Below are 17,180 nucleotides of genomic sequence, written 5' to 3'. Positions count from 1 at the left end.
TCCTTTTAAGATAAACTCAATATTTTTTATATATCATGGCTTCTAAAAAAAGCAGGAAGGTGATTTCTGTTGAAATGAAATGGGAAATAATTAGAAGGAGTGAATGTGGGGTAAATTTATCTTTTTTTATGTCATCTTAGCATATTATATGCTACAGAACGAATTATTTTTTTTAACATGTATTGTTATGGGAAAACGCGTTTCACATAACGAACTTTTCGCATAACAAACTTGCTCCTGGAACGAATTAAGTTCGTTGTGTGAGGCACCACTGTATAAGCGGTATAGAAATAGAAATTTACATTCATGTAAAAGCATTTCAAAACCATTTGAGGCCGCGTTTAGCGTCGTCCATCGTGACACCTGCGCTCCAGTGTGTGGGCAAATGAGGCGCTAACCCCCTTTTACTGCCGTCGTTAGGCTTTGAGTGTCGGCAACCAAGAGAGGAAGCTGTCTCTCAACATCCCTGTCCCCTGCGAAAATGTCACCACAATTCGAAGGGCCTAATTGCCGAGCTACTGGCAGGTCACACGAGCTGGGAAGAATATCTCCGCTCAGGTGGGTTATTGCTGTAAAAATGTGAGGCGGTGGGTGCAAAGGGGGGTTAATAAGCTTTTCCCTTTGCAGGGCTAAGGTTACAAATCCTTTTACATGAGAATGACTTCTGTTCTCAATTTATCCTGACCTTTCTTTGACCTAAAGTAGAGTTATTGTACGCTATCTCATCGCGAACGCTTTTGTCAAGTCGCCGTTTTTATTTATTTCAAGTTTGCATGCGGTGACTGAGATCTTGGCTTTGCTCTTTGATGGATGTCGGCAGGTACTAGTGTCCTGTGTTTATATCTATTGCTTAATTATGCATTTTACTGATCCTATATCATCCGACTCCGGTCCCCAGGATGCAATTTGCCATCTAAAGATTGCATTTATGCTTAAGTTTGATCATTTCACTAGTGTAATATTGTTAACAGAATTGTAAGGGGTTTTTTTTTTTTGGCCTGACTGTGTCTGCCATAAATTTTCTTGGGTGGTTCTTCTTCAGAAATGTGTTTTAATAAATCCCAATAAATATATAATTGGTTGTCATTCACAAATGCTCCACCAAAGTTTTGCTTCGAATCCTGGACAGAGGGGGGAGAAAAAAACTGCAGAAGATTCTCAGATTTAAGGGGCAATTCACCCAATGGCACTAAAGTTTGGATTCTCTAACTGGCTCTGAATTTTTAAGTGCCAAGAGACGCCCAAGCTCGGAAAAAAAACACCATTCAAATGATATTTTTAACTGAGTTTCAAGGCGCCTACCAGCGGCTAAAAAAATTGGTGCCGGAATCACACCTCTGTAGGCGCTTTAAGCTACCTAACGCTACTGTGGGTGTGGCTAACACCCTCCCTAATGCTACTGTGGGCGTGGCTAACACTGGAAGTGGAGTTAGGTGGCCTGAAGCACCTATGGAGGGGTGATTTAAGGCAGCTGCCTATATTGACATCCTGTTAGCGTGTGCTAAGCATATTAGCATGCGCTAAACCACTTTCAAATTTTTTTTAGCTCCACTAAACGAAGCAAATGTTTTTCATGGCACATTATAATTGAAATTATAAAATTGCAAATCCAACAAAAATTTAAATTTGAGAGTTATTTATGCATGGGCCATTGTAATAATGGTGAACCTAAAGTAGATAGAATAGAATTTCATAAGAACATAAGAATAGCCATACTGGGCCAGACCAAAGGTCCATCAAGCCCAGTAGCCCGTTCGCACGGTGGCCAATCCAGGTCCCTAGTACCTGGCCAAAACTCAAAGTGTAGCCACATTCCAGCATCTCAAAGAAGAGCAAGATTCCGGAACCCCAATGAGAGCAACATTCCAGAACTGAGATTATGATGTCATAATGCCTCATTCCACAGTGCCTCAGAGCCAACCTCATCAGTGGCTTAATTGTCCTACACTTGGTTCATGTAAGAACATAAGAATAGCCTTTCTGGGTCAGACCAATGGTCCATCAAGCCCAGTAGCCTGTTCGCACGGTGGCCAATCCAGGTCCCTAGTACCTGGCCAAAACCCAAGGTGTAGCAACATTCCAGAGCTGAGATTGTGATATCATAATGCCTCATTCCACAGTGCTTCAGAGCCAACCTCATCAGTGATGTTACAATGGCTTAATTGTCCTATACTTGGCTCACGTAAGAAGATAAGAATAGCCTTACTGGGTCAAACCAAAGATCCATCAAGCCCAGTAGCCCGTTCTCACGGTGACCAATCCAGGTCACTAGCACCTGACCAAAACCCAAAGAGTAGCAACATTCCAGCATCTCAAAGAATAGCAAGATTCCGGAACCCCAATGAGAGCAACATCCCAGAGCTGAGATTGTGATGTCATAATGCCTCATTCCACAGTGCCTCAAAGCCAACCTCAGCAGTGATGTCATAATGGCTTGATAGTCCTATACTTGGCACACGTAGGAACATAAGAATGGCCTTACTGGGTCAGACCAATGGTCCATCAAGCCCAGTAGCCCCTTCTCACAGTGGCCAATCCAGGTCACTAGTACCTGGCCAAAACCCAAAGAGTAGCAACATTCCAGCATCTCAAGAATAGCAAGATTCCGGAACCCCAATGAGAGCAACATTCCAGAGCTGAGATTGTGATGTCATCCTCACAGCCAACCTCATCAGTGATGTCACAATGGCTTGATTGCTAATCAATGCGATGGATGAGCTTGTTTTTTTTAGTGCAAATTAACTCAAAACATGGCTCAATAGTCTACAAGCAAACACACATTTTATCATCCACCATCTGCAGTTGTTCTCTTTTTTTTCAATTTAATTTCTGTCAGAGCTGAAACTCCGTTCGCAAAGATAAGAAGATCCAAACGATAACAAAGCCTTTTTTGCTTTGTTGCTCAAGTTAGGATAACGACTGCATTAAAAAAAAATTAAAAAATGACTTGCCGTTAGTTTTCAAGGACCAATCACGTCAAAGAATGATACTTGTCTGGGCAATTGCATCCTTATGCACGCAGATGCTCATAACATTGACGGTTCATAGACAACGGCGTGAAAGACAAAGGCGCTCGGACAATTGAGCGCAGCGCGGAGGCGCGTGACGCTCTAAATTACTGTTTTTAGGGCTCCGACGGGGGTGTGTGGGGGGGGGAACTCCCCCCCCACTTTACTTAATAGACATCGCGCCGGCTTTATGGGAGGTTTGGGGGGTTGTAACCCTCCACATTTTACCCCCCACAACGCCCCCACAACACGGCGCAATGTCTATTAAGTAAAGTGGGGGGGGGTTCCCCCCCACGCCCCCCCGTCGGAGCCCTAAAAACAGTAATTTAGAGCAGCGCGCGCCTCCACGCTGCGCTCAATTGTCTGGGCGCGCCTTTGTCCCGGCGCGCTTTTGACTTGACACCAACATTGACAGGCTCTTCCGTACGTGACTATTCCAGTCTATACTTATGAAGGGAATTTTTTTTTAATAAATTAAAATTCTGGAATCTCTCATGGCACACCCAGAATCTCTTTGGGGCACTCCACTCTGCCGTGACACACAGTAGGAGAGACTCTGCGCTAAACGCGAAAGACATCCTTAGGAATATAATGAGCGTCTTTAGTGTTTAGCACTCGCTAATCCTTAGCATGCGCTAACGTACTTAGAGCCTACTAATCATTAGCATGCGCTAACACGTTTTCTGCCCTTTAATGAATTCCCCCCCTTGGAGCTGAACACACATTGTTAATTAATCTATTTTATTTTATTTTTTTTCCAAATCTTTATTCATTTTAACATATACATCAAGTGTACATTAAAATATGAACACAACATATTACATTATCACTTGATAATTCCATAGCAATATATAACTAAAAGATTTATATCCCACCCCCATCTCATATCTATACATGAATAATATTATTCCTATGTATATTAATCAATTAAATTATGCACATCTATATTGAATTATCATAACCCACCCATTCCCCCATTCTTTCAATTATCATATAAGGAAAAAGAATAATAAATTAACATTAATCATTATGATAATTTATTATTGGCCTCCACACTAGAGGTCTGCACGGGAACGGGGATCGCGGGGATCCCGCGGGTTCCCCCCCTGGCCCACGGGACTCCCACGGGGACGCCCCCTGGCCCACGGGACTCCCACGGGGATGAAAACAGCCTACCTAAATTCTGGCGATGCAGGTGTGCAGCTTACAAGTCCAGCGTCGCGGCGGGAAATAGCCATGCTGAGCAGTGAGCTCAGCACGTACACAGATGAAAGCCTTGCTTGCTGATTGGTCTGGCGGCCCCGCCCCGCCGTGCCGCCGGACCAATCAGCAAGCAAGGCTTTCATCTGTGTACGTGCTGAGCTCACTACTCAGCATGGCTATTTCCCTCCGCGACGCCGGACTTGTAAGCTGCACGCCTGAAAAAGAAATTATCCTGGCCGGGGTCGGTGTCATGCTCCGGAGCTTCTACAGTCTTCCTATCTCCCTCTCCCTTCTACCTGCTTCCGGCCACACCCCCTGCTCTGTGGCTCTCTTCAGCAACTCAGCAGCAGCGATCGACACAAGCTTCTGACTTCGGGGCCTACCCTCTGCGAGTCCCGCTTGTTTGAACTTCCTTTTTCCACAAAGGCGGGACTCGTAGAGGGAAGGCCTCGATGTCGGCAGCTTGTCTTGATCACCGCTGCTGACGAGTTGCTGAAGAGAGCCGCGGAGCAGGGGGTTTTTGCCAGGTGCAGGTAGAAGGGAGAGGGCCAGATGCAGGACTCGTGGGTGAGGGAGGAGAAGAGAGAGAGAGAGGGGAGGAAACAAAAGGACGGGTGGGGATGGAGGGGATTCCTCGCGGGGACGGGTTGGGACGGAGGGGATTCCTCGCGGGGACGGGTGGGGACGGAGGGATTCCTCACGGGGATGGGTGGGGACGGAGGGATTCCTCACGGGGACGGGTGGGATTTTGGCAGGGACGGGTGGGATTTCTGTCCCCGCGCAACTCTCTACTCCACACATCTTTAAATCTGTTAAAATGACCATTTTGTATTGCAAGTAAACGTTCCATTTTGTACAGATGACACACTGAGTTCCACCAGAAGCTGTAATCTATTTTATTAGCGAATAGACTATATTGATAATAGTGGACCCTATGTTAAATAATGTGCATTAAATAACAACACAATAGGTTCCTTTTATGAAGTTGCGTTAGCGGTTTAACGCGCGCTAAACTGCCGGCCGCGCTAGCCGCTACCGCCTCCTTTTAAGCAGGCAGTAGTTTTTCGGCTAGCGCGGGGGTTAGCGCGTGGCAAAAAGTCGCACGTGTTAAACCCGCTAACGCGCCTTCGTAAAATGCTGTGATGGGAGAATACCAACCAGTCAGGTTTTCAGAATATCCACAGTGACTATTCACGAACTGATTTGCGTGCGCTGCCTCCTTGGTATGCAAATCTATCTCGTGCATATTCATTGAAGCTATCCAGAAAATCTGACTAGCTGGGGCTCCCCCTGGACAGGTTTGGAAATCACGCTGTAAATGTAACATAGAAACATAGAATATGACGGCAGAAAAGGGCCACCGGCCCAACAAGTCTGCCCACTCCAGGACCCTCCCCCCTAAGCACTTCCACGAAGTGAACCCACATGCTTATCCCATTTTTTCTTAAAATCGAGCACGTTGCTTGCCTTAATTACCTGAAGTGGAAGATCATCCCAACGATCAACCACCCTTTCGGTGAAGAAATACTTCCTAGTGTCGCTCTGAAATCTCCCACCCCTGAGTTTCAACGATGCCCTCTTGTTGCTTTTGGTCCTGTAAGGAAAAAGATGTCTTCTTCCACCTCAGTACGGCCAGTTACATATTTGAACGTCTCTATCATGCCTCCACTCTCTCTGCATTCCTCGAGAGAGTATAGCTGCAACTTACCTAGACGTTCCTCATATGGGAGATCCTTGAGTCCTGAGACCATCCTGGTGGCCATTTGCTGAACCGACTCCACTCTCAGCACATCCTTGTGATAATGTGGCTTCCAAAATTGAACACAATATTCCAGATGAGGTTTCACCATGGCCCTGTACAACGGCATTACAACTTCGGGCTTCCGGCTGACAAAACTTCTTTGGATGCATCTCAGCATTTGCCTAGCCTTGGATGAAGCTTTCTCCACTTGATTAGCCGTCTTCATATCTTCACTAATGATTCCTCCTAGGTCGCGTTCTGCAGCAGTTCTTGTTAAGGTCTCACCATTCAGATATGCTGGAGAAGGTATTATTCCCCCTGCCGCATCCGATATCCAAGTTGATGTGGACTTATCTTCCAGTCCCCTGACGCAGCCACTTGGCGAAACAGGGCCTGTCGGGAATACTGAGTTCATTCTTTGAAAAGTGTGTCTGGTTCCGTATTGGAGCAACGGATATTTATTTCCACTGCTTGTGGGAGATGAATGGAAGATAAGTGCAAGCTTTTACTGTTTTTTGCTGGTTTTTTTTGCAGTTTAACTGGTATATCTCAAACTGTATCTTTATGAATCTTTTCCATGGAGTTTTTTGACCTGGGATGTGTTTTGTATGGCAGTTTATAACTGAACATATAGTTTCTTGGTTGTTTCCTTGAAACACTGAGGTCTTTTTCTCCATGTTAGTTACTTGCCTTTCAGCCTGTTTCCTTCCACTATTAGCAGCTTTATTCTGAATATTTGTTGGTGATTTTTTTGGATATTCAGCTTGTATACTTTTTGACAAACTAGGGTTACCATATCTCTTCCTGCAAGAAATCAGAGGACATGTGACCCCACCCTCAGTCACACCCCATTCTCCCCCCCCCAGCCCCGCCCTGTTCTGTCTCAGCCCTGCCCTCAAGCAAACAAGTTTCAAGTTTATTTAAAATTTGATAAAAACGCTTATAAAAAAAATTTCTAAGTGAAGTACAAAGAAACAGGGGATGCTTTAAACCAGGGGTGTCCAACCTTTTGGCTTCCCTGGGCCGCATTGGCCAAAAAAAAATGTTTCTGGGGCTGCACAAATGGGCAAACGCTGCAGCAAGACAGGAGGGAGTTGGCAAGACGGTAAACACCCAGAGGCAGCAGAGGAAAACACTGCATCGCCCTCGACCAGGGCCACACAAAATACTTCACTGTACCGTATGCGGCCCTTGAGCCGCAGGTTGGACACCCCTGCTTTAAACAATTAAACTTAAAAACAGACCAAACAAATAAAGGACGATTTACAAACAGATGGAAAAAAAAGGGTAGAACTATAATGGTTTAAGGAGAGATAACAATGAGGGAAAAAATAAAAGGGCGGGGACACAAGAAGAACAAAATCTTTTAAAGGAGGGAGGGGAGTGTAAGTAATAAGTATTGTTCTATTTGGATAAGTACCTCTTGTTTCTTTACCTAATCCTTTTTATTTGTTTACAAATTGTATTTAATCCTTTAATTTTTTTTTTCTTCCCTTCCTTTTACATATGTATTGTTTGGTAAATAGTACTAATTGGCTAGTTTAATTATCAGGACTATTTTGGTTTTTTAACCCAATTTTATAAATAAGTGTAAATCGCATTGGATTTGGATTTTGCGATCAAATCAAATATTTTAAATAAACTTGGAACTTGACTTGATTTCCCTACATTGTGACTTTATGTAACCAAAGTCTTCATCTTGTTATTTTTTTTCGCTGACTGTCCAGCTCTTCTTGTTGTAAACCGCCTCGAACTACTATGGCCTTGGCGGTATATAAAAATAAAATTATTATTATTATTATTAATGTTTTTAAGTTTCAAACGTGTCCTTAAAGAGAAAAGTTCTTAAGGAACTCTTGAATCTATCTAGAGAGGGTTCTTCCCTAAGGTAGACTGGAAAGAGTTCCATAATTGGGTGGCAGCACTGAGCTCGGGGCTGCATCTGAGGGGCCTCCAAGCATGTGTGCGTGTGACGTGATGACATCACGTACATGCGTGGATGCCCTCCAAATGCTCCTAAACCCAGACGAATTGCCGGCTTTTTGAAAAACCGACCTGACACCCAGACAGACCACTAAATAAAGGACAAGTCTGGATAAATCTGGATGTAGGGTAACCCTAGTGCAGATGCTGCTTCCTGAGATCTGTCTTTTCCGTGTTAGCGTCTTAATATTCAAAGTTTAGTGCAACGAATGCAGTGCCATGGCATAAATTTTGTAATTCAAACCTGAACAAGAAAATAGTCCAGGTGGAATTTCTAAATAGTGGCATCAGCACATGAGGGGTAGAAATAGATACCTGACTTGGCCAAGTTTCATCCTACCCAGGGCTGCTTCAGGGGCACATGATACCAGATAGGTGTAGATCAGTGATTCCCAACCCTGTCCTGGAGGACCACCAGGCCAATCGGGTTTTCAGGATAGCCCTAATGAATATGAATGGAGCAGATTTGCATGCCTGGCACCTCCATTATATGCAGATCTATTTAATGCATATTCATTAGAGCTATCCTGAAAACCCAACTGGCCTGGTGGTCCTCCAGGTCAAGGTTGGGAACCACTGGTGTCGATTATAGCTAACGTCAACCTGATTTTAACAAATTCTTATTCTTGGTTTCTAGTTATTTTTGACGGTCTGGCATCTGTAAACCAACTGCAAACTGATTGATAAATAAATAAGACCCTTTGTTATCAATTTAAACCAGTTCTCACTGATAAACCCTTGTGTTTTCAAAGGTAAACTTAAGTTTAGGGGAAAGAGATGGAGAAGTGGTAGAACTAGAGGATGTGAATTGAGGTTGCAAGGTGGTAGACTTATGATCAACATTAGGAAACACTTTTTTAAACGGAGAAGGTGGTAGATACCTAGAATGTCCTCCTGGTGGAGAAGGTGAAGACAAAGACTGTGGTGGAATTCAAAAACACAGAGGATCCCTTTAAAGAAAGAGGATGGGTTGAAAATAACACTTTAATGACCCCACGGTAGTCAATATGGTCAAAACAACTGGGCCATCACATAGTTAGTTTGTTTGTAGAGCTAAATTTTTTAAAAAATTTTAATTTTTAATTTTAGCAAAGCAATAAACCCAACAAAGAAAGAATGTTTAAAGCCACATATGGAAATTATTCTTTCAAAAATGAGCTCAGTAGGAAATATTGTTCATAACACCACGCTACCACATTATTATTCAAAAATCAGAAAATTCATAAAGTGGGGGGAAAGGTCCTCTGTATCCACAACTCATATGCAGGAAAATCCTGCTGCAGGAGTTGTAAGCTCTCTCTATAACCCAAAATGGATAATTTAAAGATGAAACATCCTTGGACCTTATAGTATGTGTGTGATCAATAAAAATACCGTGAAAAATCAACAATAATTAATTCTCTCCAAATGTGCTCTTTCTTATAGTCTTAATAATTGTCAAAGTATTTGTTTTAGCCAGTGTTAAGTTTCTGATATGAAGGCTTGATTTAAATGCACATCATATCAGAACCTTCCTCAACTAATCTTACAGCTGTAGTTTTCTGATGGTCAATCATCTGTAATATATGTTTTTTTCCTTTAGGTGGCACTGTAAGTGCAAAGTCAATATAAGTTAAAAATGGTTGCCCTGTACGGCAAGTGATGACTTTTCCATCTATAGAGAGAAATTTGGAACGATGACATTAAAATAAAACCAGATGAATTAATGTGTTTCGTTTCCTCTTGTTGGAATATTGCCAGCCCAAGTCCAGTTTTACAATATTTTCTTTATAAAAGGATTAATTTGAAAAAGGGTCATTTATAAGTAATCTTAATTAACAGATTTATTGTATGTGAGGTCTCAGTTTTAGCACTCCAGATGTCTGTTTGGCTTATTTCTTTTCCACTCAAACAATTTAAGGTCTTCCAGTCCATTAACCTATTAGCAAAATAGTTCATAATCTAAGCAGTGTTCTCAAACAGAGCTATGCAAAGAAGGTTAGCATTAGGACAAAATTAGAAAAACATGGCTGCTTTTGTTTTAAGTTCTTAAATACTTGACTGAGAAACAAGGAAACAATAAAAGTGTAGTTTTGCATGGGTTGTTGAGCTGTAAATACAAGTGGATAAAAAAATGCTGATGGAAAATAAGGTGAACCCTGATGAAGACTATACCGTAAAAGCCAGTCTAGCATTTTTGCAGGAATTGTAACTAGAGGCAAAGTGTTTCTTCTAGGATTCAACACGACAAAGAGTACAATAAATTTTACATTTGATTTGCTTTTGTTAAAATGGCTGCAATGCAAGCTTTAAGGTCAAAAGAAGGTTAAAAGTATCAGTCGAGCACTCTTTTCCTTTGTCTTCCCCTTTTTCTTAACATACCTCCCAGATTCATTCATTAATTCATTCAGTTCAATTTTTTATACTGTTCTCCCCCAGGGAGCTAAGAATGGTTTATATGAATTTATTCAGGTACTCTAGCATCTTTCCCTCAGTCCTGGTAGACTCACAATCTGTCTAATGTACCTGGAGCAATGGGGGGATTAAGGGACTTGCACAGGGTCACATGGAGCAGGGTGGGTTTGAACCCATGACCTCAGGGTGCTAAGGCTTCAGCTTTATCCACTGCGCCACACTACTAACATAGAAACATGATGGCAGATAAAGGCCAAATGGCCCATCCAGTCTGCTCATCTGCAGCATCCACTATCTCCTCCTCTCCCTATTGGCTAAGGCTCTTAACATTTGCATCTCCTCTTCCTATAGGCTAATGCTCTTTACACCTGCTTTGTGAGGTCATAGAGCTTTATGGTTATAGAAGCATGATGGCAGATAAAGGCCAAATGGCCCATCCACAGCATATCTACTATCTCCTCCTCTCCCTATTGGCTAAGGCTCGTAACATTTGCATCTCCTCTTCCTATTGGCTAAGGCTCTTTACATCTGCATTGTGGGGTCATAGAGTTTTATGGCTATAGAAACATGATGGCAGATAAAAGCCAAATGGTTCATCCAGTCTGCCCATCTGCAGCATCCACTATCTCCTCCTCTCCCTATAGGCTAAGGCTCTTTACACCTTCATTGTGAGGTCAGAGCATTATTGTTATGAGCTAAAGCTATTAACACCTGCATCGTGAGTTCATAGAGCATTATGGTTATAGAAGCATGATGGCCGATAAAGGACAAATGGCTCATCCATTCTGCTCATCCGCAGTAACCATTATCTCCTTCTCTCTCCAAGAGATCCCACGTGACTATCCCACACTTTCTTGAATTCAGACACAGTCTCTGTCTCCACCACCTCTTCTTCGAGATTATTCCACGTATCTACCACCCCTTTCTGTAAAAAAAAGTATTTCCTTAGTTTACTCCGGAGCCTATCACCTCTTAACTTCATCCTATGCCCTATCATTCCAGAGCTTCCTTTCAATTGAAAGAGATTCACTTAGCAGACAATATTACATTGTAGCTTTACGGGGGTAACCGTTCTCCTCGAAAATTGTGAATGTATCTCGGAGCAACTGAAAAAGGAGGTAAGATGGACAGGATAGGTATAATAATGGCATTTCGCATCTCATGGAAAATATTTCAAAGGTGGCTTCCTCTGAAACAGGTAGCTTAAGAGAACAAGGACAACTCTTTCTTTGGTAAAGTTGTTTCAAAACATATTAACTGAGACCTCTTTTTTATGTTTCTTTGCTAGGAATAATTCACCAGATGAAAGGCGACTATGACTCTGCACTCAAATTACATAAAACACATCTGTCAATTGCTCAGGAGCTGAATGATTATGCTGCACAAGGTAGAGCCTATGGCAACATGGGAAATGCTTACAATGCCCTTGGTATATATGACCAAGCCGTTAAATACCACCGACAAGAACTTCAGATTTCAATGGAAGTCAATGATCGGGCTTCTCAAGCATCCACACATGGGAACTTAGCTGTGGCATATCAGGCCTTAGGTGCCCACGACAGAGCACTGCAACACTACCAAAACCACCTTAACATTGCCCGAGAACTACGGGATATACAGAGTGAAGCTCGCGCACTTAGCAATTTAGGAAACTTTCATTGTTCTCGAGGCGAGTATTTGCCGGCTGTACCCTATTACGAGCAGTATCTGCGCTTATCTCCAGAGCTTCAAGATATGGAGGGGGAAGGGAAAGTATGTCACAACCTCGGATATGCCCATTATTCCATTGGAAACTATCACGAGGCCGTCAAGTTCTACGAGCAAGATCTCGCACTGGCTAAGGACCTACACGACAAGCTGAGCCAAGCCAAGGCTTACTGCAATCTTGGTCTAGCATTTAAGGCTTTAATGAACTACAGCAAAGCCGAAGAATGCCAGAAATATCTGCTCTCCCTGGCCCAGTCTTTGAACAACTTTCAAGCGAAATTCCGAGCCCTTGGGAACCTTGGTGATATTTTTGTATGTAAAAAAGATGTAAACGGTGCAATAAAATTTTATGAACAGCAATTGAGCCTAGCCCATCAGGTGAAAGACAGAAGACTAGAAGCCTCTGCTTACGCTGCATTAGGAACGGCGTATAGGATGATACAAAAATACGACAAAGCTTTGGGATACCACACACAGGAACTTGAGGTCTACCAAGAATTAAGTGACGTATCGGGTGAATGCAGAGCCCATGGCCATCTCGCTGCTGTGTACATGTCCCTTGAAAAGTACACAATGGCGTTTAAGTGTTACGAGGAGCAGTTAGAACTTGGGCAACGGCTGAAAGATCCCAGTATAGAAGCCCAAGTCTACGGTAACATGGGCATTACCAAGATGAACATGAATGTAATGGAGGAAGCGATTGGCTACTTTGAACAGCAGCTGGCCATGCTACAGCAGCTGAGTGGCAACGAATCTGTGCTGGACAGGGGACGAGCGTATGGGAATTTGGGAGACTGCTACGAGGCGCTGGGCGATTACGAAGAAGCCATAAAGTACTATGAGCAGTATTTATCGGTAGCCCAGAGTTTAAATCGCATTCAGGATCAGGCGAAGGCTTACCGCGGCCTTGGCAATGGACACAGGTAACAAATATTAAGAATCAAGATATGACTTTCTGTATGTGATTGTAAAATAATAACAAATATTTTATATAACGGTGAAATGTTCTTTGGTAGGGCTATGCAATTCCAGTCCCTTGAGGTTCATGAACAGGCCAGGTTTTCAGGATATCCCCAATGAATATGCACGAGAGAGATTTGCATGCACTGCCTTTCTCATGCATAATTCGTTGTAGATATCCTGAAAACCTCGAGGACCGGAATTAAGTGGCACGTTATTATCTTCGTATGAGCTCCATCATTAACCTTCTGTATTTTCCCTCTGTTGGATGTACCAAAGAAGGCTTTTGTGGTAAAGGATACAAGCTAAAATGCACTTTGCATCTGCTCTGACTTTATTTATTTAAGGTATTTATATGCCACTTATAGGTGCCTATCAAAATTATCTAAGCGGTTAACAATCAGGCACTCAGACATTATCCCTATCTGTCCCGGTGGGCTCACAATCTATCTAAAGTACCAGGGTCATTCATATCCCTCATAACCAAAATCCTAGGTAGGATACAAAAGAAAACACTTGAACATAGGTGAACAAACAGGTGCAATTCATAAACTCCATCAAAATATACATATAATATATATATATATATATATAATACATATAATATAATACATATTATATAATATATATATATAATACATATAATATAATATATATCGCCCAATCAGCCTTCTAGGTGGTGTATCAAGTTTCAAGTTTCTTTATTTTTGATATACCGTCTATAAAAATACATGCCTAGATGGCGTACATTATAAAAAATTATAAGAAACAATTAAAATAAGTAAATAAAAACAATAATGTATCAAATATTAAAAATATTGGACAAATTCAGATTAACGTACATGAAACGGAAGGAAAGTAAGGGAGGGAGAGGTTGTTTAAAATCCATCGAAGTAAAATGAATAAAAAAAGGACGGTAAATGAGGAGTGGTAAGGACATTAGGAAGGGGGATCACTTCAGAAGAAGTATTAGATGTTTCAAAGCTACACATGAATCAAGGAATTAAAAGGCAGAGGCTGATGCTAAAGAGTGAAAGCATCTTTAAAGAGGAAGGTTTTAAGTTTTCCGAGGGAGTTCTCCAATTGAATGTCTAGTGGAAGGGCATTCCAGAAGAGGGGGGCGGTAACTGAGAAGATGGATTTGCGAGTAGTGTCGTGGAACAATTCCTGTATTGACGGTATAGAGGGTAAATTTTGATTATTTGATCGGAGGTCCCTTGATGATGAGTATGGGATCAAAAGTTTGTCTATGAACGCCGGTTGATTAGAGTTTTTTGTCTTAAAAACATATTAACCCCAACCCCCTCTTTTACAAAACCGCAAGAGCGGCTTTTAGTGCCGGCCGGCACACTGAATGTTCTGTGCTGCTCCCAACACTCATAAAGTTCCTGTGATTATCAGGAGCAGTGCGGATCATTCAACGCGCCAGCTGGCGCTAAAAACCACTTTTGCGGTTTTGTAAAAAAAAAAAAGAAAAAGATCTAATTTTTCAAAACATAAAGATAATAAAACAATACTGTCAAATTCTGATAACATCATAACCCATCACAGATTTTTAAAAGCCTTATAAATGCATCTTGTTTCAGGTTATAAATTGTTAAATTAGTTGCTTATTAGCGTCATTCAATAATTGACTTTAATTAATGCTGATTGGCAATAATTTGCATTATGCCTGTAACTGCATTCAGTTGGTTTTCTATAATCGTAGGGCCTAATTCTGCGCCTAAGTTGTAAGCAGCGCTCCGCACGATTGTCAGTCAACTGTTAGACGTCCTTTATAGAATAACGCCTAGTGGCATCCAAGCAGACTTCGGCATCGCTAGGGGCTAGATTCACAAAGCAAACCGATCGTGTACTGGTCGGTTTGCGACCAGATTTCCTTCGGGCCCCATTCACTAACCTCTCCTGCGATCCGCTTCCAATCCGTGCATGCAAATGAGGAGAAATGCGTGCAAAGTAGACAGGGACGCGATTCACCAACCAAATTTTCCAAACCAACTGGGCTGGCCGACCACCCCAAGAAGCGACTGCTGGGGACCAGTCAAAAACGTCTTTCCGACTCTCCGAAGCCCTGCTCTCTGCTGCCCCAAATCCCTCCTGCCTTCCGCCTCGATGCTCTTCTCCTGCCTGCCCCGACTGTCCCACCCTTCCCCGCAGTGCAAGCCCGTGGTTTTAACCGGCGGGCTTAAGCGGGTTCAAACCACGGGCTCCAAAGTTAAAAAAAGGAAAAAAAAAAAAAAAATCTCTGTTGGGCCTGGAGGTCCGGCACATGCGCTGGTATCGCTATAGAGCGATCCGGACAGGCAGATGGAGGCGTTCCTCTGTTCGCCCCCCCCCATCTGCATATTTTAGTTTGGGGAATCCATCGGATCTGCTCGGATTGGGCACGGATCGGTCCGGATTGAGCAGGTTCATGAATCTAGCCCTAGGTGTCCTAAAGGAAGTGCCAGTATGTTAGGCCTATTTAACCGGTGACCACCTCAGATGCATAACAATGCTTAGGTCAACCCCGCCTATTCTCTTCCTCCATGACCACGCCTACTTTTCAGGTAGGCATCAGGAGTTGCAGGGCACCTTTGATTTAGGCGTCGCTAGGCGCCACACGGTATTACGCGCGCAACCTTAATTGGTATTTTTATGGGTTTTTAATGGTATGTCATACCATTTAACCCATTAAAACCAATTAACTTAGGCTTTTTCAGTGCAAATGAAAGTAAGGGCTCCTTTTACAAAGGTGCGTTAGCGTTTTTAGCGCACGCACTAGCTGAAAAACTACCGCCTGCTCAAGAGGAGGCGGTAGCGGCTAGCGCGCGCTGTTCCGCGCGTTAAGGCCCTAATGTGCCTTCGTAAAAGGAGCCCTAAGTACCTTAAGATGAAACTTTGATGGTTTGGCCCAAATTAGACCATTTGCCGCCTTCGCTGCGGTTAAATTCTGGCGGCGGCCTGAAGATTGACGCGTCCTTTTTACTAAGGCGCGCTAGCCATATTAGCGCGCGCTAAGCACTGGACTATAATGGACGTGTTAGCGTTTAGCGCGTGCTAAAACGTCTAGCACGCCTTCGTAAAAGGAGCCCTGAATTTTCATCAAAAATCCTGGGGGGAGGGGGTTTTCTTGGACTCTTCCCTTTCTTTATCAAGTCAAATCAATAGTATAACGAAAAAAATGTTTCTTCGGTCTTCGGATGTTGAGAAGGGTCCTTCGTTTGTTTCACCTATAACATTTGGTTGTTTTGGTTCAGGCGATTATACTGGCTCGTTTGGATTATTAATTCCCTTTATATTAGCTTAAGTAAGTGTGACTTGAAAAGGCTGTAACTTATTCAAAACGCAGTGGCCAAACTGATATTTGGCAAGAATAAATATGATCATGGCTTTATAAAATAAGGATTTGGATGTCCATGCAATATGGATGTTTAAATGCAGGTTTTTGGACAGGCATTTGGTCCTATATAACTGGGAAGACACATTTAAAATGTGCACGGAAATGCTAACGACTCCTTTAATTTTTTGTAGGGCAATGGGAAATTTGCAACAAGCGCTTGTATGTTTTGAGAAGAGGCTTGTGGTGGCCCACGAATTAGGAGAGGCATCCAACAAAGCCCAAGCCTATGGAGAGCTGGGAGGTTTACACAGCCAACTAGGAAATTCCGAGCAAGCCATATCCTGCCTTGAACGCCAGCTAAATATCGCTAGAGAAATGAAAGACCGGATACTTGAAAGCGATGCCGCTTGCGGCCTTGGGAAAGTCTACCAGCAAATGGGCGAATATGACACCGCCTTACAGTACCATCAGCTTGACCTGCAGATAGCGGAAGAAACAAACAATCCGACGTACCAAGGCCGAGCATATGGGAACCTTGGACTTACTTACGAGTCGCTGGGTACCTTTGAGAGGGCTGTGGTTTACCAGGAGCAACACCTCAGCATTGCAGCGCAAATGAATGACTTGGTGGGCAAAACTATAGCCTACAGCAGCTTAGGAAGGACACATCATGCCTTGCAAAACTACTCTCAGGCAGTAATGTACCTGCAGGAAGGTAAGTTTATGCACTCACGCCTTTTCGTTATTATGGGTTTTTTTTCCCTATGATATCCTTTTTTGAGGGGGTGAAAAATTTGATTTCTATGCTAAGTCTTGAAAACAACTTGTGGTATCTGGGTGCCATACTGTATATAGAATCTGG

At 42.9% G+C, this 17,180-nt stretch overlaps 1 protein-coding gene across 5 annotated transcripts in view; it reads left to right on the top strand.

Moving 5' to 3' along the window:
* TTC28 (tetratricopeptide repeat domain 28) overlaps nucleotides 1-17,180 on the top strand; it is a 1,476,681-nt gene that overhangs the window by 1,193,727 nt on the left and 265,774 nt on the right. For all 5 annotated transcript variants that reach the window (XM_033956276.1, XM_033956279.1, XM_033956281.1 and 2 more), the window contains 2 exons: nucleotides 11,618-12,959; nucleotides 16,510-17,033. In XM_033956276.1, the coding sequence (XP_033812167.1) occupies nucleotides 11,618-12,959; nucleotides 16,510-17,033 (1,866 nt within the window). The remainder of the gene's footprint in view (nucleotides 1-11,617; nucleotides 12,960-16,509; nucleotides 17,034-17,180) is intronic.

Source organism: Geotrypetes seraphini, chromosome 8, assembly GCF_902459505.1.
Source record: "Geotrypetes seraphini chromosome 8, aGeoSer1.1, whole genome shotgun sequence".
Lineage (NCBI taxonomy): Eukaryota > Metazoa > Chordata > Amphibia > Gymnophiona > Dermophiidae > Geotrypetes > Geotrypetes seraphini.
The sequence above is the reverse complement of the archived record's forward strand: the minus strand, read 5'-3'. Positions and strand labels throughout refer to the sequence as shown.